At 35.2% G+C, this 25,002-nt stretch overlaps 1 protein-coding gene across 1 annotated transcript in view; it reads left to right on the top strand.

Moving 5' to 3' along the window:
• Fstl5 (follistatin like 5) overlaps window positions 1–25,002 on the top strand; it is a 279,651-nt gene that overhangs the window by 20,727 nt on the left and 233,922 nt on the right. The window contains exon 2 of the mRNA XM_048364572.1: window positions 8,630–8,771. Coding sequence (XP_048220529.1) covers window positions 8,646–8,771 — 126 coding nt within the window. The 5' untranslated portion in view covers window positions 8,630–8,645. The remainder of the gene's footprint in view (window positions 1–8,629; window positions 8,772–25,002) is intronic.

The raw sequence follows: 25,002 nt of genomic DNA on the forward strand, positions 1-25,002 counted from the left end.
CCTCCCCTCCCCTAGTTCCAATAATCATATATACAATACCCAGGGTACCAAAATAAATTACAGTGACATCAGAGGTTAAACCATAGGGAAGAAAGACAAAAGAAAAAGGATTAATTTCACATGGAATGTTTAAAATAAAAATGACAATGATAAAGCACTTGTGTCCATAACTTGGAGCTCATTTCACTTAGCCTCATCTCATTTGTTGATATGTGAATAGCTATTGAGCTCTTGTGATCTTCTGCTAGGACTATCCTAGATGTGTACTAATTGTTCCCAATGAGGAAAACCATAAAATCTATGTTTCTTTGGGTCTGGCTCATTTTACTTAGTATGTTTTTTTTTTGTTTTTTTTTTTCCAAATCCTTCCATTTCGGTACAAATGGGGCATTGTCATTTTTTTGATAGAGGCATAGAATTCCATTGTGCATGTGTACCACATTTTCTTGACCCATTCATCTACTGAGGGGCATCTGGGTTGTTTCCATATTTTAGCAATGACAAATTGTGCTACCGCGAACATAGTTGTGCTGGTGGCTTTAGCGTGGTCTTGCCTGTAATCTTTTGGGTAGATGCCCAAAAGTGGGGTTGCTGGGTCATAGGGAAGTTCTATGTTTAGCCTTTTGAGGAACTTCCATACTGCTTTGCCAAGGGTTGAACAACTTCACATTCTCTCCTAAAGTGTAGTAGTGATCCCCTTTCACCACATCCCTTCCAGCAGATAATTTAGAAATAATTTATATATTGACAGAACTGACGTGAGCTGGCCACATAAATTTTTTAAAATTACCATTGCTTTTACAAGGATATAGAAGCACATGTTATGTGGCTGGAACACACACACACACACACACACACACACACACACACACACCACACACACACATACACGGCAAGTCTTTTTCAATCTTGAAAGATTATAAAGGGTTTTTCCTTTTAAAATTATTTTGTTCATTATTTTCTATGAAAATTTGATAAAATTTTAAATGCATCTTATCTATCAATTATGAAGCACTGGCATACAATAACATTTAATATATATTCTTTGCTGAAAACCACGTCAACCTTGGCTGTGGTAGTTGCAGATGACTTGCATTGACCATTGGCCATTGTTGGTCACATTACAGCATGGCACTGTTCCAGCAGCTGTGGGGTTTCCTTGGAAAGCTTAAACTATTCTTGTCTACTTTGGTCCAGACCATTAAGAATGTGCTGGCTAATTCTCTACTTCCCATGTCCTTTGAGAATATGGAGTTGTTGTTGTTTTTTATTTTTCGAATTTTTTTCATTTCTTTATTGTCAAAGTGATATACAGAGATCTTACAGTTTCATATGTAAGGCAGTGAGTACATTTCTTATCCAACTTGTTACCTCCTCCCTTTTTCCCCAGCATCCCCCCTCCTATGTTTTTGTCGTCCCCCCCACCCCGCCCGCCATTACTTGTACAGTTGATTTACACCATATAGTTTTCTAAGCATTGTTGCTGCATTGGTTTGTCTTTTTATCCTTTGTCTCTCGATTTTGGTATTCCCTTTCCCTTCCCTAGTTCCAACTGAAAAACTTTGAAATTTCTCATGTGGCACTCACTGACAACTTATCTTATATCTTTGTCCTGATCACGAGGAAGGAGAACTATCCTTTGGAATTCTTCAAGAAGACATGCTAAGTCACAATGACTTCCACCAACTGTGGACTCTAATCTCAGATTTTCTGCACAAGTTTTCTAAGAATGAATTAGAATATCTCTGAGACTAAGCTAAGCCCAGTGAATGGACAATATTTCCCCTTGATATTTCAGTTTTAACTACAGAGGAAATTAAGTTATTCCCTGTACAACACTTCATTGTAAAACTGCCACAGATTTTTTTCTTTTAAATAAATATAATCCTGTACTCAAAGAACACAAGCTGTTAGAGACTTTGGTGGTAGGGGATAAGTTCCATTTAAGCTCTGTCTTATATTTATAAATATTTTTAAGAGCAAATAAAAATTGTAACATAGTACCATTGGGATTTTAGGCAAACTTGGTCCTGAGAGCTACATTTTTCTTTAATTTGCATTTTAAGTGCTCATCAATGTAGAAAGCAGTGAATTTAGATCCTTTCAATCTAAATTCCTTTACATCAGGGCAGAATTTTCCAAATCAAATAATATGTTATTATTTACAATTAAAATATTATATTATAACATAATATCACATTATGTTGAAGAAACATTTAGCTCAGAGGCAAAGCAGCAAAAGAGGTTTTTCATGCAGAATGCCTTTAAATGTACAATGATGTACAACCATACTGTTTGGGACAAAAAATAAAGTAAAATGAATATGACTTGTTATTGTAATTTGCATGATAACATCTACTTTGTATTTACTTTGTGGAAGTAAGGTATATCTGATATATTTTAACATGCAAATGTTACTTAAAATTCTATTGAAACTATGGCCCAAAGTAAAATTTGAAGGGCAAATATTGATAAACATTATTATTCTGACTACATTGATTTTTGTCAAATGAGCAAAGCAAGCTTATGCCATATTTGCTTTAAGAGATGAGGCAAACAAAGGAAAAAGTAGAAGGGAATAGTCAGAATATGGTATATCTGAAGCTTGGGAGAAGAAGCCAGGGGAAGAAAGTCTTCCAACTGAAGGTTCAGTGAGCTGGCTGGTGGTAAAGCTGCATGAACTGTGATGAGCACTGCAGGGGAATTGTTAAGAATATACGCTGCTTAGCAGAGCCACAGGGACAATCCTATCATTTTTCCTTTCAACTTATTATTATACCACAGTAACTTGCTGATCTATATTAAATTATTCATCCTAAATTGGTACAGCGTCTAGATATAAATAATCTCAGTTTCTCAGCCTTAAGAAAATGTGACTATCTTGACACTGTGGAGCCATGTTACAATTTAAAAGAGAATTTAATGTCAAGGTGATGTACAGAGGGGAGGCTTAGACTGTGATGGGTGGGGTTCCAGGCCAGCATAAGCAGAAAAGTGTTTAGGAGAGAGACTCTTGTTAAAAAAGCACTGGATGTGGTGGAGAGCATTTGTTTTCTTAGCTACTGAGAAGTCTAATGTGGGTGGATCACAAAATTCAGGTACAGGAAGAAAATGAAACCCTATTTCAAAAATAATAACGAAAATAGTATGAAGCAATAATCAGAAGTAAGAGCATCTTCTTAGGAAGTGTAAAGCCATGAGTGTAAACTCCAGTCCAGTCAGACATCAGAAACTAAATACACACACAGAGGAAATAAAAAGCATACTTCTCCAAAATAGTGAGAAGAAAGTACCTGCTTGACATAAAATTTCTGTGAAAATAAATTAAAATTCACTGTGAAGTGCAAAATGAATTTTATTCAAAAAATTAGGAATGATGGTGAAATAACTTTATTTTTTGGCATTGTGCCACATAAACTAGGATGGTATGCATGAAGACAAGTCAAATGACACATAAATACATATGTTTTGTTGTCTGGGTCACATGATGATGTGGCATTTTTATTGCTGTTCTTTTGTATTGGTCTTGCAGCTTTAACCCAGGGACTGGTCGCTGTCCCTGAGTTTTTATGGTCAAGACTAATATTCTACCTCTTGAGCCACTTTTCCACTTTTGGATTCGTATCCAGGATGGCTTTGAACCATGATCCTCATATCTTAGTCTCCTGAGTAGTCAGGACTACAGGTATAAGCCACAGACAGCTGTCCAGAATGCAATTTTGATTAGTCATGTTGCACAACTCAATTTTTATCAAAGTGAGATGTCAACAGTCTGTTCTAAACGGATCAATAAACATAATCCAGAATATTATGATTAAATTTATTTTAAAAATAAAATACCTAAGTTTTTTTGAAGATGAAACTAATAGCAGAAAAATCAATAGTTGCATAATAAAATATAGCTAAGGGTTTGTCTACTCAAAGTCATCTTAGAAAGAAGCTAATACATTCAAGTACTCTTGAGATTAAACCTAATGAGGAATTCAAGTGCACTAAAAGAAAACACAAGTGCATTAAAAGAAAATACAAGGGGGAGCGCGTCTTCTGAAAGATGGAAAATGAGTTAATGGTATATCACATTGGTGCTTGTTTGTGAACACACTTTGGTGGCCCTCTATATAATGTGAAATCGAAGTCAATGGTAAGATTATAAAACCTTAAAAAGTATTTTCAACTAAACCCGAAGTTCCATTCTGTTTCACAATCATCAAGGATGCATTACAAATAGATGGCTGAGGCTATGGCTCAGTGGTAGAGGGTATACCTAGCATGCTCAAGGCCTTTGGTCTATCCCCAACACCACAAAAAATACAACCTGTACAGTATATTACTATATAAATATAACTATGACTGAATAATTATACATTTACTTGGTAACAAAGTATCTACATGACTATACAGCTAAACTGCTTATATATCAACAGTTAAACATATGTATATAAATATATTTACATAAACCATCATAAGTGGCAAAAATCTATATTGTATATTATGTTTTATCTGTCATATAAAATAAATATTTTTATTAAAATAATGCATAAAATCAATTTCACTGACATAATGAGTCTATGAATAGTTTACTTGTCCTTTCAGTTTGTTCATAATTCCAGTACTTTGGGCCTGATAACACATATCTATAATCCTAGCTACTAGGGCTGAGGAAGAGAGGAAGGATTGCACTTAAAGGAGGATCTAAGAAAACATTTAAGAAACCCTATCTCTTCAAACACAATGGCAAAATCATGACAAAATCACAGCTCATACCTGAAACACCAACTACATGGGAGACATGTGAGAGTCTTCAAGGCTGGGCACTGGCAGAAAAGAGCAAGACCTAATCTGAACAAAAAACTACAAGATACAAATGCTGGGAGAGGTAGTTATGTGCTTGAACACTTCCTAAGAACAGGATGCCATAAGGTGAAATAACAGTACTGCCAAACAAAACACAGAGAGACACACAAAAGAACAATAAATTCAGAATTTTAATGTGTCAAATAAACTTAATACAAATTTGCAATATACTAGTCTAATGTGGCTGATGGAAATATAACTCATAAGCAATGCATTAGATATATACTTTCATTCTTTCAATAATGAACGGGCTGCAGGCAAGTGTGTTGCAGTGTTTAAACAATACAGTATGAGGAAATGAAGAATTTTGACCCAGGTATCCTGAATCGTTCATTGCATGATTGAACTGTACAGAAGATGCACACAGAATTCTTGTAGTTGACATCTAAGGCCCTTTTTTCTAGTTAACTTTGTAGAGCAAATATTGCATGAGCATATTGTTTTAATTATTAACATATGAAAACTTGCTTACCAAAGATGAACGAGATGTTTAGTACTATATTGAAACTATTAATTTGCTATGTATTTTGAAGGTGATAGACTATTTGGAATAAGGTGAAATATGTGTTACAAAAAAATGTATAGCACTACAAGATTTCAAATAAAGGACACAATGACAGAGGAAAAACAAGTCTTAAAGGAGCATTTTTAGCATCAAAATTAGGAGGGACATGGCTGTTCCATGTCTTTTTCTCCATCCCCTGGTGTGCAACACAAACCGTATGAATATTTAAAACCCTGTGGAAATTATCCTTTCACTTAAGCTGGTTGTTTCTGTTGTAGTTTTGTGCTTCTTGGATTTAAAATATTTCATCCACTTGTCTTATAAACAAATACTTAGATTTGAGTAGAAGATTAGAATATCTATCAAAATGACAGAGAAAAGATGTGTTGTAAATGAAAATATTTACTTTTCTAATTGGCTCTAACACACTTGTAGCAACAGAACAAATAGGAATTGTATTCAATATTGTCCAACGGCAAGTATATGCAGTCTTTTTTCACTCTTAAATACAAGATGACATCAATTTATGTAATCATTTTTGAATGTCTCATAGATAGTAGGCTACTTGCTAACTTCAAGTAGTATAATGCTGCAAAAGTGAAAACAAAACCAAACAAAATCCACAACATTTTGGAATGAATAACATTTTGAGAGGAGTTATGCATTATTTAGAGGACATGGTCAATATTTTCAAAGGATTATAATAATGAATTATAGTTACAAGTAAATTTCCTCTCAAGATTCGTTATGCTTATTAACTGACATGTAGAATGGTAACATTTTTGTACGAGTACTTAAAGAAAATAAAAATACAATTAAAAAATAAGTAAATGACCTCAAATAAAGAAGAATTACCTAGGAGGATGAATAACTAAAGGAAGCCACTCAGGCCTGGTGTTGCAGGGAAGCATTCTTTTTTGCTATGTGAAGGTTTTTGTGTGATAAATAGGAGAACAAATGTATTTCAAGTGAAAGAAATAGCTTAGTAAAGCATTATATCATAAATGGTGAAACCAACCTCAAAGAACAGAGTGAAGGGTTTTGTGGCTAGAAAAGACAGATTCTAAGTTATCTGTGGGTATGGTCAATTCATCACTTTGGCATATCAAAGTAAAGTGACAATGTCTTGAATGTAAAAGCAAGATAAGGATGTCCACTGTCATTTGTAACATGGACAACATGGATTCCACATGAAAGAAATAAAAGTCACCTCAAATGATGGTCGATGGATATCTCTAATGGACTGTAATAAGAAATTAGACAGAATATGTGCAAAACCTTCAGAAATTAGAGATCCATTTTTTAAAAACTTGTTTAAAATGGAATAAAAATGGAAAGAAGTTTAATTTGGGAGACATGGGACATAAATATTGACTTATACATAAAAGACTCTTCTAGAATCTAGGCGGAAAAAGTTGTGTTAATAAGAGTGGAAAAATTGAAAATGTTGTGATCAAAATGTAAACTTACATGTTTTGAAAAGGTTTAATGTTTAGACAATTACAAGTTTAATACAACAAGTTTTATAACAAACAACAAATCAGAATATGCTTGGTTCCGATGGCTCATACTTAAAATCCTAGACTCAGGATGCTGAAATTTGAAGATCTAATTATTGTGTGAATCTATACCTGGGAGAAATATTAAGATGATTCTTATTTAGAAGTGGAGGTGTGGTTCAAGTTGTACAGAATGGGCCTTGAGCCAAAAAACTGTGTGAGAGACTTGAGTTGCAGCTGCAGTTCTGAAGTGCAAGAATATACATGCAAAAACACATACAGTAACCAACAAAAGGATTTTTAGTTTAAAGAACTTGTATTGCAATGTTCTATGGAATATCCTTCTAAATGCTACTGGGAAGAATTCATCAATGATCTAATATATCCTGTGTCCATTACTTCAGTTGTACTACATATATTATTATAGATCTATTAGAATTCACCTTTCACTAGTCTGTATCAGTGAGTTACAATAGCTATATTTTTTTTCTTTTACATTTTTCGTCAGGTCAATGCTATAAAAATGACAATCATATTATGTATGGATACTTAAAATTATCTATGGATTGTTTTGACTTAAATTTTTAAAATTTATCTTCAGGACATTTTGTATTAGGCCTTATACTTGATTTTTTATGTGATGATTTTTTTAAATTTAATTTTATTGTCAACGTGATGTACAGAGGGATTACAGTTACAAATTTAAGGCAGTGAGTACATTTCTTGTCAAATTTGTTGTCCCCTTCTTCATTTTTCTCCCACTTTACCTCCCTTCAAACATGCCCCTGCACGTTGTACAGTTAATTTCCAACATAGTGTCTTGTATCACTGAAGCATTGGTTCACCCTTTGTCTCACCCTTTGATGTTCTCCTTTCTGTCCCTAATTCAGATAAATGTATGTATATAATACCCAGGGTGCCAAAATCAAGTACAGTGATAACAGGAGATAAATCACAGGAAAGAAAAACAAAAAATAGAGGTAATTTCACATAGTACATTAAAAATAAGAATGAAAAACCTCTTGTTAATGTATCTTGGAGTTCATTTTACTTAGCATCATCTTACATGATCATATGTACATAGCTATTGAGCTATTGTGATCCTCTCCTAGGACTATCCTAGACATATACTAATTATTACCAATAAGGGAGCGTGGAAGTTATGTTTCTTTGGGTCTGGCTCACCTCACTTAATATTATTTTTTCCAAGTCTTTCCATTTCCTTACTAATGGGGCGATGTTATTCTTTATGATTGAAGTACAGAATTCTAGTGTGTGTGTGTGTGTGTGTGTGTGTGTGTGTGTGTGTGTATACCACATTTTCTTGACCATTCATCTACTGAGGGGTATATGGGTTGGATCCTATGGTACATAATGCGGCAGTGAACATGGTTGTGTTAGTAGCTTTTTTTCTTTTATAGTTTTCTTCAATTCAATGCTATAAAATGACAGTCATGTATGAATTCTTAAAATTATTATTGTTTTTACTTAATTTTTAAAATTTATCTTCAGGACATTTTGTATGGGGCCTTATACTTGTTCTTATTTCATTATTTGTTAAGTTGAGTAAAAAAAACAATTTAAAATAATCAGTAATTGTTATGTTTAAAGGAGAAACTATTTGGAGACAAATATCTGATATGGATTCATCTGGCAGCTACCTGTCCTGATTAGATTTATAGAGATTTCTATGCAGTATTGAATATTTTTGAATATACTCCTTTGATAAATAATGCATGTTTTCTGATTATTGTAATTTTAATTTTGGCAGGTAGAAATCAATAAGGATGTTTAAGAGCTGGCCAGCTGCTTTGGTTCTTGGATTCATTTTTCTAGAATCAGAAGGAAGACTCACAAAAGAAGCAGGATATGGCCTTAAGTCCTATCAACCTCTAATGAGATTGAGACATAAGGTATGGTCAGCATTATGAATCTGCTCATAAGGCCTTCAGATAAAAACTAAGCTATTAGTTACTGAGCTTATGAATTTAAGAGCATGGGTTTTGTTTTTACAATATTCTTCCTGGAATTTCACTTAATCAAAAATGCATGTATTAAAGCAGAAGGAACAGACAAATGTGGAAATTTACCATTTGGGACATTAATACTTTTTAGTTATGAACAGAATTGAGCTGATTTAAAGTGTGTGTGTGTGTGTGTGTGTGTGTGTGTGTGTGTGAGAGAGAGAGAGAGAGAGAGAGAGAGAGAGACAGACAGACAGACAGGCAGACAGAGAGAGCTCGTGTGTATGTATGTATAGTGGATATATAATAGGAGTGAGGAGGAACTCAAAGTTGACCAAAGACCTCACCAGATGCCTACTACTCATTTTTACCACCTGCCGGCCACGGCAGAACTAATTTTCCTTTTCTGTGATTTTGATGATTGCACTATACTCTTTATTTTGTTTGTACCTGTCAATAATCGAAATCACAGGAAATTCAGGTAGTACAGCCTCCTCACAGCACTGAAAATACAGCAGTGTGAAACATTAGAGAATGTTCCATGTCATGAATTCTGCCATAATTAATATTCATTAAGGAAGAGCATCACAGATATTTCACTTAATGTCTTGTTGGAAATTTTTTTACTTAGTCTGCTAACTTTTTCCTTTTCCTCTTTTTCTAAGATATAAAACAACACTTGGTGTGTGGTTAAAAACTATGGTGAATAAGGCTAAAAATGACATGAGACATTTATAGAATTAATAAAGAAATCAACCTTTATCTAGCAGAAAAAAATAATATAACTGAAATAATGGAACAATACTTCAAAATTTTAAACACCTTAAGTAGTATTATGTAAATGAATTTCCTATAATTTACATTTAAGCTATATAGTTTTATATAAATACAAATATCTATCCTATAAAACTGAGAAAATGCATCAGGAGGCTTTAAAAAGGACATGTGTCATGTATTTAATTTAGTTGTTCACTAGAAAGTAATACAATCAATAATAAAATTCACTTTTTATCTTATCACTCATGTTCCACATTTTTCCAGAAAAGTATCATTGCCTTGAATCAGAATAAATCTATGTGTAGGACTCATTTTTACCAAATATTTACGTAAAATTGTATATTGAATCAGTTTTGAGAGTAACAAGTGAAATATGACACATTTTGGTCTTATTATATTGAAATATTACAGATACAAACATATAATGTATTTTATTAATTGTAACTATGTGCATAATTAGATGATTAAATTTATTTGTGTCTTTTTGTAAAAGTAAATGACACCTTGCTGTCTAATTATAGGAATCTTAAGTATACTCAGATATATGAGGGAGGGAGGGGATGGTGTTGTTTAACCCCATGCTTACCCCATGTCCTTCTTGGAGCACCACAGGAAACAATCATTAGTCCTCGTGAAATGTGATCACTAAGTTTAGATCTCCCAAATGCTGCTTTTTATTAGTTATTACTTTATTTCCAACCATATATGCTTGTATCTTCACAGGTGCTTTCATATACATTAATTTTAGTAAGTTAATCATGCTGTAGAAATAGAATTGGCAGTGTCACCAGATCTTTGTTTCTGTGGAGTCAACAATCTGTAGCTTTCTTCTTTACATTAGGTCCTTCAATTATATGCATAGTCTCCCGGGGAAATGATTTCATTGTTATTTTAAAGACAAGGAAATAGAGAGTCTGCAAATATTTATCAATTGCTTAATATCACGTGGCCAGCAAATTAGACAATATGATTTAAATAGACATAGTATCTAAATAATTTAATATGAGTAAGTTTCTTAAAAATTCGACTTCCTATTTTCTCCCCCATGTGATCTCATACAAAGGAAGGATTACATGACTTGGTCCCTTTGTCATTTTGGGTGGGCTGGATGAGTCTTGCACTGATAGGGAATTGTAGACAGACATCTTGGAGACTACACGGGTATCTTTTTGGAGAAGTCATAAATATATCAATCTCTGTTTCAAATGTTCCTTCTGTGGTCATTGTCTTTACTTTGTGTCTAAATGTTAAGGAACTGAAACTTATCTGGGAGAAAATTTGGCAGCAATTAAGGCCAACTAGCTGTGAACAAAAGAGCCACAAAGATAAGGTGCTGAGTATTCAGTACTTGTAACATGCGTGGAATTCTAGCACGTCCAAGAGCATCCATTCAAGTTGATAATTACTACACCATCAGAAATGTCTAAATGAGTATGATGAATAAAATGATGTGGTAATTAGAAGTTGTCATGGAAATAGAAATAACAGATAGAATTATGTTATGTGAGATTATTGAGAGCTTGTTGTTTGCTGTGTCAAGGTGCCCCTTGTTAGTTTACACTCAGGACTGTCACTTAGAACTCTGTCACCTGAAGGTAAATCCTGTGCCTCTTTTTCCTTCTTTTTCCTGGACTCCTTGCTGACCATTTCTGTTCCTTATTCACCCCCCGCCCTTTTTATATCTTGCTTAGTTGAAATTTGCCATCATAATTTAACCTGTTGCTCTAATCGTAATCTTGTAGCATCTATGTCCTAATGCTTCAACTTATTAACATGTTTCTTATTTGGCTGAGTAAAGGAACTTGGATTAGTATCATATATTACTAACCTTTTCTAATAGAGGGCACAGACATGTGGTATTAAAGTCAAGAATATCTTAGGAAGACAGAATTATGCAATTTACAATCCTGTGCTCAGAGAACACATTATCCAGCTTTGTAGTGAACAGTTACTTCTGCAAATTTAAACTGATTTTTTCTTTTTATTTCTTAAATCAAAATGCTTGTCCATGACTGTAGTTCCTGTACAAGTGGGGTGAAGATTGTTGCTCCTCACAGAAGAAGTGCTATGTGATTTGTGGGAAATGATTCTTCTTCCTATTCCTGTCAGTAGTAAAACAGAGATGTGGCATTGTGAGGAGCAGCAGGAAATAACTCTAAGAAAAGAGGTAAAATTAAAGAAACATGCAGGGGCTGGGAATATGGCCTAGTGGCAAGAGTGCTTGCCCCATATACGTGAAGCCCCGGGTTCGATTCCTCAGCACCACATAGATAGAAAATGGCCAGAAGTGGTGCGCTGTGGCTCAGGTGGTAGAGTGCTAGCCTTGAGCAAAAAGAAGCCAGGGACAGTGCTCAGGCCCTGAGTTCAAGCCCCACGACTGGCAAAAGGAAAGAAAAGAAAAGAAAAGAAAGAAAGAAACAAACATGCATCTGAACTCTCAGAAATCAGAGGGTAGATCCTTCAGGAGACCCAAGGGAAACTATTTCCTAACTGAAGAACACAGGAGTCACCCCTTTCAGAAATATCTGGGTTCCAGCCAGAAGTTTATGAAAGACCCTTTAAAATACTGATTATTTAGTGTTGTCAGTAAGCAACTTGGATTTCCAGGTGAAAGCAAAGCTGTAAAGGTATGTGTTGGGTGGGGAGAGGATAATAGGAGATAAAAGTGTAACTGAAAAGTGCTTAAGTCCAGGGCCTGTGCCTCACATCTGCAATCCTATTGCTTTGTTGGCTGAGATCTGAGGGTCATTGTTTAAGGACAGGACTGGCAGGAAAACTCATGAGATCTATAATTAATCACCAAAAAGCAAGAAGTGGTGCTAGCAATAAAACTAAAGGGCAATGCTCATGTCTTTAGTTTAAGCCTAACTACTGATGTAAAAAAATTTAATTGTGAAATAGTATACAAACTACCATATATATATATTTATTTATTTATTTGTTTTTTATGTATCATAATGGTTGAAAGTGACTAAATCTCAGAATTATCTCAATACAAAACAACTTGTATTTTAACAATAAAAAGTTATTTCTAACAATTTCTGACAAGCAAATTCCCAGAATAAACTGGCATCATCCCATCCCAATTTTAAGATTGGGCAAGACCTCATGGTTTTCAGAATACAATCAAAGTGCAGAAAGCAAATCTATGTTCTTTATAAATAGCTAGAGCAAATCTAACCATCCTCAATTTTTTTTTTAGCAAAAATACAGTTGCAATCACTTTTAAGAATCCTAGGCAAAACATAACTAAGGATTTCTGAAATATGTTTGTTGCAGATATGAATGTCTTTGAGATAAAATGCACAGCCTTGGAGTATACAGCTAAAGGTAAATATATTGTGGAGACAGGGTAAATCTTGATGTTTTTGTGTCCTCTACCACACAAAAAGACACGCACACACACAGTAAAATATAAATGTGTAAGGTAAGGGGATGGAAATGATATTCTCCAGTAGTATGGAAATAATACCAGGTACAATTTTAAAGACTTTAGTAAAAAGAAAGTAAAGGCAACTGAGAAGAATGATGAGCTGGAAAACAGGTTGCCCCCTGTGGTCCTGGCCTGTTGTTTTATGTTGCCTCAATTCCCCCACCCCTTTCTCTTCTCCCTTCTGGCAATTTGTCAGATTATGATGAATGATTTTGAATCAGGTCAGACCTTCTCCAGGGCAGTGGCCACAGGATGCAAGGCTGACCTGGGCTTATGACTGGATTGTTTGAAACAGGCAGATCCTCTCCTGGGTGGTGACCTAGAAAGGTGGGTTTGGCCTGTGACATGGCAGGAACCAAGGTCGTCCCCTGGGTGGAGGCCACTGGCGGAGGAGGGAGCAAGCTGACAAAACCAGTGGGCTGGTGACCTTCAAATTCAAGTATTCACACCTCCTACCCAATATTAGGAGTCCCCAACTTTGGCCCAGCCATTTTTTCCTGTATGCATAATGATGAGAAATGGTGAAAGCAGATAGTCACTTTATTCTGTGTCAGCCATGGAAAGGTAGCACTTCAGCATATCTTCATCCATATGCAGAAGTTCGAACATTGGCTTGGGTTAAATAGGAAGAATTGAAGAGCCTGAAATGAGAAAGGTATGTGGAGGTGATGTACTCTAAGGTCACTGGATTGGCCTCATTGGCCATTATGTCAGTTTTTGTCCTTGCAGATGTTCTGTAAATTTGTTATAGTTAAGGAAGGGAGACAGACCAATACAAATTCTCAGAGAAGTAGGAGAAGTCAAGTTCATTACACCAGTGGTTCCAGAGGACTTTCTATTCTGAGGAACTCAAACTCAGAGGAAATCTCAAACTCTGAGTGTCAAGTAGAAGGATCACGAAGTATTTTAGGGTACATGGGGAAAGGGGTATCAGGCTGCAAGGGCTGCGCTGATTGCTAATAGGTGACCTTCAGCCACATTTAAAGGATGAAAATCTTGTGGCATATAAACTAGAATTAAAAAGGGAAATATTTTAGTTACCATTACTCATTGTGATCTTTCTTGCACATAGGCTGAAAGTTAATGATTATAGAAGTACATATAACATAATAAATGTCCATTCCTTTTTAAAATAGATAATTTAACTGGGTGCCAGTGGCTCATTCCTATAAGCCTAGCTATAAAGGAGGCTGAGATATGAAGGATGCAGTTCAAAGCCAGTCTAGACAGGAAAATTCATAAGACACTTATCTCCAATTATCCAGCAAAAAAAAAAAAAAAAAGAAGCCAAAGAAACTAACCCCACCCAAAGATAATAAACAATCAATGGGCAAAGCAGCTAAGGAGAAACTTCTCCAAGGAAGAGTTAAGAATGGCAAGGAAACACCAGAGGAAATGCTAATCATCCTTGGCCATAAAGGAAATGCAAATAGAAACAACTATTGGAAACAAATTGGAACTACAACAAATGTTGGTGGGGATGTGAAGAAAAAGGAAATGTATTGCCCTGTTGGTGAGAACGTAAACTGTACAGTCACTCTGCACAGCAGCCTGGAGTTTTCTCTAAAAACGAAACATGTATCTTCTTAGGACTCAGCCATACCAATCCTGGGCATCCACCCAGAACATCACAAACTGAGGTAGCATAAAGACACATCCATGAACTTCCATGTTCGTTGCTTCACAATTCACAATAACCAAATATTGGAAATAGTCCAGATGCCCTACAATAGATGAATGGATCAAAAAATGTGATACCTATATACAATAGAATTTTACAGAGCCATTAGAAAGAATAATATTACATAATTTGAAGGGAAATGGATGGACCTAGAATAAATCATGTAAAACTGAGGCAAGCCAAGCTCAGAGAGACAAATGGTGCATATTTTCTTTTATATGCTGAAACTAGATCTAAAATACACTGAGACATAATAAATAATACAATTCTCTAGACATTCCCACTGAAGGAGGACCTTCTTAGGAAAGGAACAGAAAGATACATTATCTATGTGTGTCTGATAATAAGAATAATATTTATTAAAATGAACTCCAGGAAATATAAATAAGAAGTTTGCTTTCTCTTTTTGTCATTTTTTTGTTGTCTTTTCTTTCTGCTATGCTTGGCTATATGTCTTTGGGAATATAAAAGGAGGCACAGAAATTGAGGGTTGTACTCACTGGACACCATGGTGCAAATGAACTACACAACTTGTGGGTGGGATGGGAGGAAAAAACTGAGAAAGCAAGGGAAGGGCTTGATATTGTCCCAAAGAACATATACTCCACCTGACTTAGGTAACTGTAACCTTTCTGTGTAGTGAAGATTTTTTAAAATAATTTTTCTTCTCAGTACTGGAGTTCATACTCAGTGTTTCATACTTGCTAGGTAAGTACGCTACTGCTTGAGCCATGCCCAGATTCTTGGGCTCCGGTTGTTTTTGACATGACTCTCACTGTGTTCCAAGACTGGCTGAGATCATCATCTATCTATGTGTGCTCACTGGTTTAGCTATAGTGACAGGCATGTACTATCACACCCAGCTTTTTTGTTATACTTGAAATTGAGTCTTGTAAATAGTTTTGCCCCTGCTGTGATAAAACCACGATTCTCTTGATCACTGTCACCCAAATAGCTAGAATTAGAGGCTTGAACCCTTGGTAGTAAGTACTTTATAACCCCTGTCATTAATTTACTGACCCTTATTTTAAAAGGAATCACTAAAAAAAAGTATTGCAGGGATGCTCTTGGCTCATGGCTATAATCCTAGCTACTACCCAGGAGGCTGAGATTTGAGGATTGTCATTTGAAGCCAGGTCAGGCAAAAAAAACTGTCAGACTCTTATCTCCATTAAACTGCTCAAAAAAAAAAAAAAAAAGGAAAGAAAAGAAAAATGCAGAAATTGATCTGTGGGTCAACTGTTAGAGTTCTAGTCTAGAACACAAAGTAGCTCAGGGAAAGTGCCCAGACCCTGAGTTCAAGACCCGGGACCAACTCTCTCTCTCTCTCTCTCTCTCTCTCTCTCTCTCTCTCTCTCACACACACACACACACACACACACACACACAAAGACACACAATTTTGATTGTGACAAGTTTAATATGACTATACCTTAAGAATATATGGTTCCGAAATTTTTATTATATCATGACAATCATCACTGAGCGTTTCTAATGTTTCCTGTTATCTTTGTAGGTGATATATTTGAAAATGCTCTTACATGTCAAAATTTGAAGTCAAAGGTTCTAAGTAAGATAAATATCATCTCATTTGACAAAAGTATTTTGTATGTTCTAAAATTTGTCAATAAGTCAAAAAGTAAAAACAATAAAATTCAAAGAGCAATGCAGAGAATTTCAATAATTATTAGGAATGTTTGACTGAAAGGAGAATCAAAGGTAGCCAAATTAGACAAAAAATGTAGAATATAGTGGGTTCCCAATAGATTTCTATTGACCTAACTTTCTTACCTTAGAACCCCAAGCTCACCATAGCAACAGCATTGCTCTATCACAAATGAAGCGAAATTGCATTGGAGGAATGCAGTCACAATTCCAGTAGCATTGTGGCTAAAAATTTACCACCAAAAATTACAGGTCCCATGTTTAACAAAGTAATTGTATCATATTATGGAATGGGGTTTTAGGGATATGAAAATAGCAAAACAAAAGTAGTTTAATCATAAACAATGCCAACTGAGTAAGACCTTTCACGGCGATGCTTTTTATGTTACATTTATGTAATGTAATTTTATGAATATTCACTAGAAATAGATTCCATGATGAAAATATTTTAAAGATAGTATGGATGAACTAGATTGAATCAATTGACTCTTCTTGTGGACTCTATGGATGTCTTCAGTTTAATGAGTTCCCTAGTGATTCTTAAGAACTGTAAATGTTGAGAAATTCTGAAAGATGTTTTCTAGATATGACCTTTATCCAAAAGTCAGTTATCTGTGAATAAGATTCTGAACTCTTGATCTTTTTTGCCATCCATCATTCTCCAGAGTCCACTCAGGTTTTGAATGTAACCTTGCTCTCTTCTCTTCACATTGTGGCCATAAAAGTTTTCACTTGCTAGACATATATATATATATATATATATATATATATATGCGCAATATTGACGTTGTTGTGCTACTGTGACTGTTGACTTTACCTGACCTTTGCAAATTGCTTGTGTTAGACATGGAAGAATATTGTAATGCTCTGAAACAAAACAGGTTTTACTTTTTCTGTGAAAATAATAATGATATTACATGGTACACATGAAATTTTTGTTGGGGTTTAAATACCAAATAGCTTCAGATGGCCTCAAATTTCTTTGGATTCCTTTTCAATATTTTAGGAAAATTTAACTGTTATATAAAATATTCATGTAGTACCTTAACTCCTACTCATTTGCAGTATTATGAGATTTCTTATTTCTAGAAAGGTTATCTTCACTATTTTGAAGTAGTACTTTTCTAAAATTTGAAATTGATTAAATAACCCATAAAAATCCAAAGAACTATTGAAATGATACTTTCACCTTACAATTATGCCCTTATTTTCAATGATACCTAGAATAATATTCTTGAAAACCTATAGGTTTATTGGTGTTTGCTTCCAAAGTTTAAAATATAAACATGACCTGTCTTCTTTTTTTACTTATTTTTTACTGTCATGTACAGAGGATGTGCAGAGGGGTTACAGTTACATAAGTCAGGTAATGAGTACATTTCTTTTCAAACAGTGTCACCCCTTGCATGTAACCTTCGTCTCTCCTCTTCCACTATGGACATAAGAGTTTTCTCTTGTTAAACTCACCAATTATATATTAAGGAATATTCACATTGCTGTGCTACTCTGACTTCCCTCATTTTCTCTGTTTTTCTCTTCTGACTCCCCCCCCGCCCCCCGCCACACACACACAGTTGCATAGATCATTTTCAATATAGTATCTGGTGAGTGCCATTGCTGCATTTGTTCACCCTTTATCTCTCCATTTCTGTGCCCACCTCCCAAGGACAGACAAACTAACACCAAAGATAAAAAGATAAGAAAACAACAAAGGAAGAAATGTCTTATTTCCATCTCATTGAGTTCATTTTGATAAATATTATTTTACATGATCAAAGTCACATAGGCACTGTGCCATTGTGTTCCTCCCTAACAGTAACCTCCTTTAGCTTACCGAGTGTGAATGCCTACAGTCCTGTAGAACTTACCATGTTCTGGTGTCTTTTAGGTCTAGTTTCCATATATCAGAGGAAACATACACCCTTTGGCTCTCTGAGCTTGGCTTACCTCACATAAGATGACTTATTCTACATTCATTTATCTGGAAATGACATAATATTATTCTTTCTAATGGTTGTATAAAATTCCACTGTGAGTAGGTTGCCCTACTTTCTTTAGCCTCTGTTATTTTAATCAGCATAAATACAATATTATTTTTCTATTAATTAATTCAGAAATTACTCAATTCAAGTGGTGTTTCAACATAAAAATATTTTATGTGGGTAGGTAAATTGAAGGGGTATAAGTGATAATATTCAAAGAACTGTAAAGAACTATCAGCCTTTTTACTAGTGTTATTAAGCCATTCTCTAGTTTACCTATATGTCGTAAGGATCACTAAAACTATCACATTTTATATAAGTTATATTACTTAATTTTAAAAAATATGTTTAAGGGTTCATTCTGTATACTCATACAATTTTACAAATTTACCTTCATTCCTAAATTATATTTGCTAGTTTTTATCACAGGGTCTGTAAGGGCTATTAGCCCTATTTAACCATTGGGCTGAGTAATATGGAGTCTACTAATATGCATATCCTGCTACTTTGTAAAAATTTTGGATCAACTCAAAGAAATTGCATGAGGAATCTATAGGGTTCTTTAAATACAGGAACATATCATTTTCAAAGAGAGAGAGTTTTACTTATTTCCCTAGTTGGATCCCCTTTTTGTTTTTCTCTTGCCTTACTGCTGTATCTAGGAATTCTAATACTATACTGAAGAGGAGTGGAGAGAGTAGACGTTCTGTTGATGTGTTGAACTACATTAATTGCCTTGTGTATATTGAGTCAGCTTTGTAACTCTGGGATGAATCATGTTTGCTCATAGTGAATGAGTTTCGTTTTTTCGGTCTTTTTTTTTTTTTTTTTTTTTTTTTGGTTAGTTATTAGTTTGGTTGGCCAGAATTTTATTTAGACGTTTTGAATTGATGTTCATCAAAGAGCTGAGTCTGTAGTTCTCTTTCTTTGATTGTTCCCTGTCTGGTTTGGGGATAAGTGTTTTTCTGGCTTCATAGAAGAGTGTGGTAGTGATCTTTCACTTTCAGTTGCATTGAAGAATCTGAGGAAGAATTGGAGTGAGTTCTCCTTTGAAGGCCTTATAGAATTTGGCTGCGAAACCATATTGCCCTGGCTTTTCTTGGATGGCAGGTCTTTTCTTGTCGTTTCTATTTTATTACTTGATATCTGTCTATTTAGTTGCTTTAAATCTGCTAGGGTTAGTTTGGGTATATCAGGGCTGGGATGTAGCTCAGTGGCAAAGCGCTTGCCTAGCAAGTGCAACATCCTGGGTTCGATCCCCAGTACCAAAAAAGAAAACACACACACAATAAAAATAAAAATATTTAGTTTGAGTATATCAATATTTGTTAGGAATGCTTCCAATTCTTCCCAGTTCTCTAATTTGTAAGCATAAAAGTTTGCGAACTATTCCCTTATAATGTTCTGAATCTTGTTCTTTGATATGGGAGTGTGGCTATGAAATCAGAGGTTAGGTAATCTATGAAATCAGAGATTAGCACTCTCAGTACATTGGGGAATAGCTAAGTTTCTAAGGCTTGTCTGTACTTTACTTATAAATCAAAGTGAGAGCTGGAAATATGGCCTAGTGGCAAAAGTGCTTGCCTTGTATACATGAAGCCCTGGGTTCGATTCCCCAGCCACATATATGGAAAACGACCAGAAGTGGCACTGTGGCTCAAGTGGCAGAGAGCTAGCCTTGAGCAAAAGGAAGCCAAGGACAGTGCTCAGGCCCTGAGTCCAAGGCCCAGAACAGGCAAAAAAAAAAAAAAAAAATCAAAGTGAGAGATGAATTGGCTAATCTGTTTGAGTGGCCAGGATAACATTCTGCCTTATAAACTTGGAGTCTTTGAAGGTCCTCACAGTCTAGATCAGGCAGAATTGGGATGGGTTTGTCATTGTGTGCTGAAGTAGGTAGGTGGAATCTCTTATCTGGGCCTAGGGTCTTCACAGTGATTGGGTGTGGGTAGGGCTGCAGTACATCTGGAATCAGCAGTGGTCTCTGAATTCATGTAGAAACACTCAGCTTGTAATATCTGTCTTCTCTTTTTTTTTTTTTTCCAGTGACATTTTAGAAACTTTTGATTTTCTAATTCTAAAGTGCTCAGCTGGCCAGAAGCAATGCTGGAATTTGGCTGGAATGGCAAGTTTTTCTTTGCTCACTGCTGTGGGGCAGGGCTGCTTCCCACTGGGCTGGTTTTTGTTTGCAGCCAGAGAAGGGTATTTTAAGGGGATCAGATTCCTTTACCCTTTTAAACAATGGTGCTGCTTCTCCAGTAAGGGTTTCTGGCCCTGTGGTGCTCTGGCAGCCTTTTTGCCACTTTCAAAAATGCACTCTTCTCAGGTGGGGGAGGGGTTCCTGCCCAGATGCTATCCACTGGGAGGGGAGTATGTCTTTTGTGGGGTACTCGTGCTTCCCTGTGATGCTATGGGCTGCCCATGTTTTCACAAATTGTCTCTGTGTCAGCAGGTGGCATTCTCATCTGTCAATTCCTGTTATTACTTTTTCTTGTGCAAGCTCTTTAGATTCTCCAGTGAAGGTATGTGGAAAGCCTGTAAACATAGCCACTGCTCCTGGCACCACTGCCAAGAGGAACACTGGTTTTATCTTCTTCTGCAAGCAGTTTAGGATATGCTTTTCTGTATATCCCTGTGTAAGTATAGGTTGGTGTGACTCTCCAGATGTGGAAAACCTGATGGGGCCCTACACTGTGCTTCTTCAGAGAGAGCTTAGGTTGTTCCCCGTTCTCTTTCCACCTTCTTCCTGAGCTTCCCCTCATGAAACCTTTTAAAATAATCCTGAAACAGAATTGTATAAAGAAATATTTGTATAATAGGCATTTTGCTACTATAGACAGTATTTTAACTTTCCAGGAGTATGATGTTGCTCGCTTGACAGATCCTTTTGAATCTCACATAATTAATCTCAATTTTCTTTATAAATTTTCACTATTAAATTTTTATATTTGAAATATAAATAAGTAGTAAAATAAAATGTTAGAAAATATGTATTGAGGGCTGGGGATATGGCCTAGTGGCAAGAGAGCTTGCTTTGTATACATGAGGCCGTGGGTTCTATTCCCCAGCACCACATATACAGACAACGGCCAGAAGTGGTGCTGTGGCTCAAGTGGCAGAGTGCTAGCCTTGAGCAAAAGGAAGCCAGGGACAGTGCTCAGGCCCTGAGTCCAAGGCCCAGGACTGGCCAAAAAAAGAAAATATGTATTGAAATTTGAAGAATGTTATATTTTACTTATAAGAGCCAATGGGAGTCTTTGTTTCAAAATCATAAATAAGTCCCTATGAAATGAGTTCATGTAAATTTAGAAATGAAGATAGTAGTTTATGCTAAAAATTTATCTCATTTTTCTGGTCTGTCACAATTCTTTCCAGTCCACTGAATTAATGAAAATTTCATATTCTTTAAACTCATGAATTGTAAGCATTTCTGCTTTCAGAATGTCTAAGCATTTTTGCACTGATAATTTATAATTATATATAATTGCATAGAGAATTGGATTACTATGAAAACATATAACAAAATCTGACATCAATGACTATTTAGATTATTTGGCTATACATAAACAGAGACTAAAGTTGGTTTCATGGAGTATAACTAGAATTGATTCAACAAAACCAAATAGTATCATTTAAAGTTGTCAAAAAAAATCAGTACATTTTAAATTTTTGGTATGATCTCAAATTTTTAGCAAGCTACACTACCCTGAACAGTCAGTCACACAGATTTTCTCCTATTATATGAAAGCAAATACATCATTAGAATTGAACTTGACTATGGAAGACCTACAGACCTCTTATATTTGTGATCAGCCTTTCCTGTACCAATTTATCACAGGACATGATTTTCCTTCTGTGTAAATTTCTTTCTCCCCATGTGCTAATCACATTCACCTTTTTAATGGCTTCATAAAATAAGTGATACTTTGTTTCTTTTTTGACTTAATTATTTCCATTGTTACCAGGTATCACTCATTGTTTAGACATTCTCAAGTTCCAGTGCTATAAGTATAGTAGTTAGTGTGGTCATAAAACTAACAAAATGAGCAAAGACAAACTTTATTTCTGTGAATCTGCATTTGTTCTCCAGTTCTTTATCATGTTAAACACTGAAAGAAAAACCAGAGATTTGGTATAGTATATGCCATATTGGCTGTTATTAGTCTCGATAAGAGGTTCTGAACAACAAATGATTATATGAATTTAAAGTTGAATAAAAGAATAGCCTGGGATATATGAATTTAGCAACAAGATCATAGAAGCCTACCAATGGATTGAGGCTTATGGAAAAAGAGAAAATTTTAGTACTTAGACAAGTGTCTAGGATTTGAGATAAAGAAGTATCCTTAAATAACATCAAATATGCTGGGTGCTGATGGCTCACACCTGTAATCCTAGCCAACCATAAGGCTAAGATCTGAGGATCCTGGTTCAAGACCAGCCTAGGTGAGAAATGTTCTGTATACTCCTACCTCCAATTAACCAACTGGGAACCAGAGGTAGGTTTGTAGCTCAACATGGTAGAGCCATAGCCTTAAGTAAAAGAGCTCAGGGATTGCTCCCAGGCCCTGAGTTCAAGCTCCAAAAACTACAAAAACAAAATGAAAGAACATGATAGAATCAGAAGAAAACTAACTCTAGTAGTGCCAGAAGTGACATTTAAAAGTGATAGAAAGTATTTCTTCTTTGTCCATTTTTAAATCTTATTTAGAGATAATTATACCCTTTCCATGATTCCAAGCCTTGGCATTATCATTATTTCTGCTTATTCTATATTTCCTCTCAGCAATTATTCTGTTCATATGTTTGTCAGTTGGAGCTGGAACTTAACACTCTGAGCCAATCTCTACCATTTTATTCTATGTCATAACCACATCTATTTGGATTATTGCAGTGTTGTCTCTGTTGTCTCCCATGCCCAAAAGTGATCTGAATCTTCCAAAACTATTGTCAAAACACATGCAGAATTATTGAATTGAATAGGCCACAGTTAGTACTCTATCTTCCTCTTATAGCCTCTTTGATTACATCTCAATAAATACTCTATTCAATTTAGTACACTCACATTAGCTCCACTGAGCCTTTAAAAGATGAAAACTGTTGTTGTAGCATATTTACAACTGAAACAAATCTTAACTACATACTTGCTTATATCCTTACCTCACAATAATTAAGTTTTTATTTAACAATCTCTTTATAATTGTAACCACATGTCTTATTTTAGTTACTGTACATGAGCACTGATATCTTCTCTAGCACCAATCAATACCAGGTCTTACACAAGGATATGATTTGTCTACATTTTCTTCACTTGAAATAGGGTGTGATTCATAGAAAAAGAACCATATGGAAATGGTGAAAGAATGACTAATCAATAAATAAATGAGTGAATAAATGAATTCATAAATGATTGAATGTCAAAGACGAAATGGGCTAATATATTTTGAAATTTTAGGCCTACCAACACCATAGTTCTCCATGAGTAATGTTTTTAATTTTAATTATTTGAACTTATGATTCTACTGTCTTAGCCTAACAAGTGCTGTGATTACAAACATGCACACTCATGTCTGGCACAAGAATAATATATTTTAAACAAGTAATTTTGATTTTAAATTTTAGTTCAATAGACCAGTATATATTCTAAAAAAATGGCAAGTTAAAAAGTCCAATAAAGGGCTGGGGATATAGCCTAGTGGCAAGAGTGCCTGCCTCGGATACACGAGGCCCTAGGTTCGATTCCCCAGCACCACATATACAGAAAACGGCCAGAAGCGGCGCTGTGGCTCAAGTGGCAGAGTGCTAGCCTTGAGCGGGAAGAAGCCAGGGACAGTGCTCAGGCCCTGAGTCCAAGGCCCAGGACTGGCAAAAAAAAAAAAAAAAAAAAAAAAAGTCCAATAAAAAGCAGAACAACATAGACACATTGAGTAAATTAGGATGAACAACTAAGGTATTAAAACAAAATAATAACACTATGGTTTACCCATTTTATTTTTCAAGTTTGAAAATTGGGATTCATGTTTGCAAAACTACGATACTCTTAGCATTTTGCTTCCAATATTTATTGGTATTTATATAATTCTTGAAGTCAACATATATAAGTTCCCTCCCCCTTTATCACACACATCTTTGGTAATACTGAGCTTGTCTTGAAGACCTTAGTATTTCATGGCTAGTATATTCAGCTGCCATTCTACCATTTAAGCCATGTCTCCATCACCAGTAATACCATCTGTTATTAATTAAAGTGTATTTTAAGCTTAATTTCAATGAGGTCATACAACTTTTAGAAATAGTAAACTGTGATTATATCTTGATAAATTAGGGAGTGCATAATAAGAACTTTAGCACTTGAAAGCAAGCTAATTTTTGGCAGTTGCTTGGTAACTAATAAGGGGTATGTCAAGTTGAATGACAAGTCTGATGACAGCAGCCATTCGAATTAACAATAAAATTGATGTCAATTTTAGTATTAGAGAATGAAATAGAGTCCAACTGTAAGTTAAGTTAAAGGAAAAAAAAGGTGGGAAATGTAATGTGCAATTGACTTAGACTTTTAAATATACTGTTGTAGATCTCTACAGCAGCTATAAGATAACAGTCAGAATACCGAATTTATGGCTGACTGGGTCAAGAGAAGGAAGT

This window comes from Perognathus longimembris, chromosome 16 (genome assembly GCF_023159225.1).
Source record: "Perognathus longimembris pacificus isolate PPM17 chromosome 16, ASM2315922v1, whole genome shotgun sequence".
NCBI lineage: Eukaryota > Metazoa > Chordata > Mammalia > Rodentia > Heteromyidae > Perognathus > Perognathus longimembris.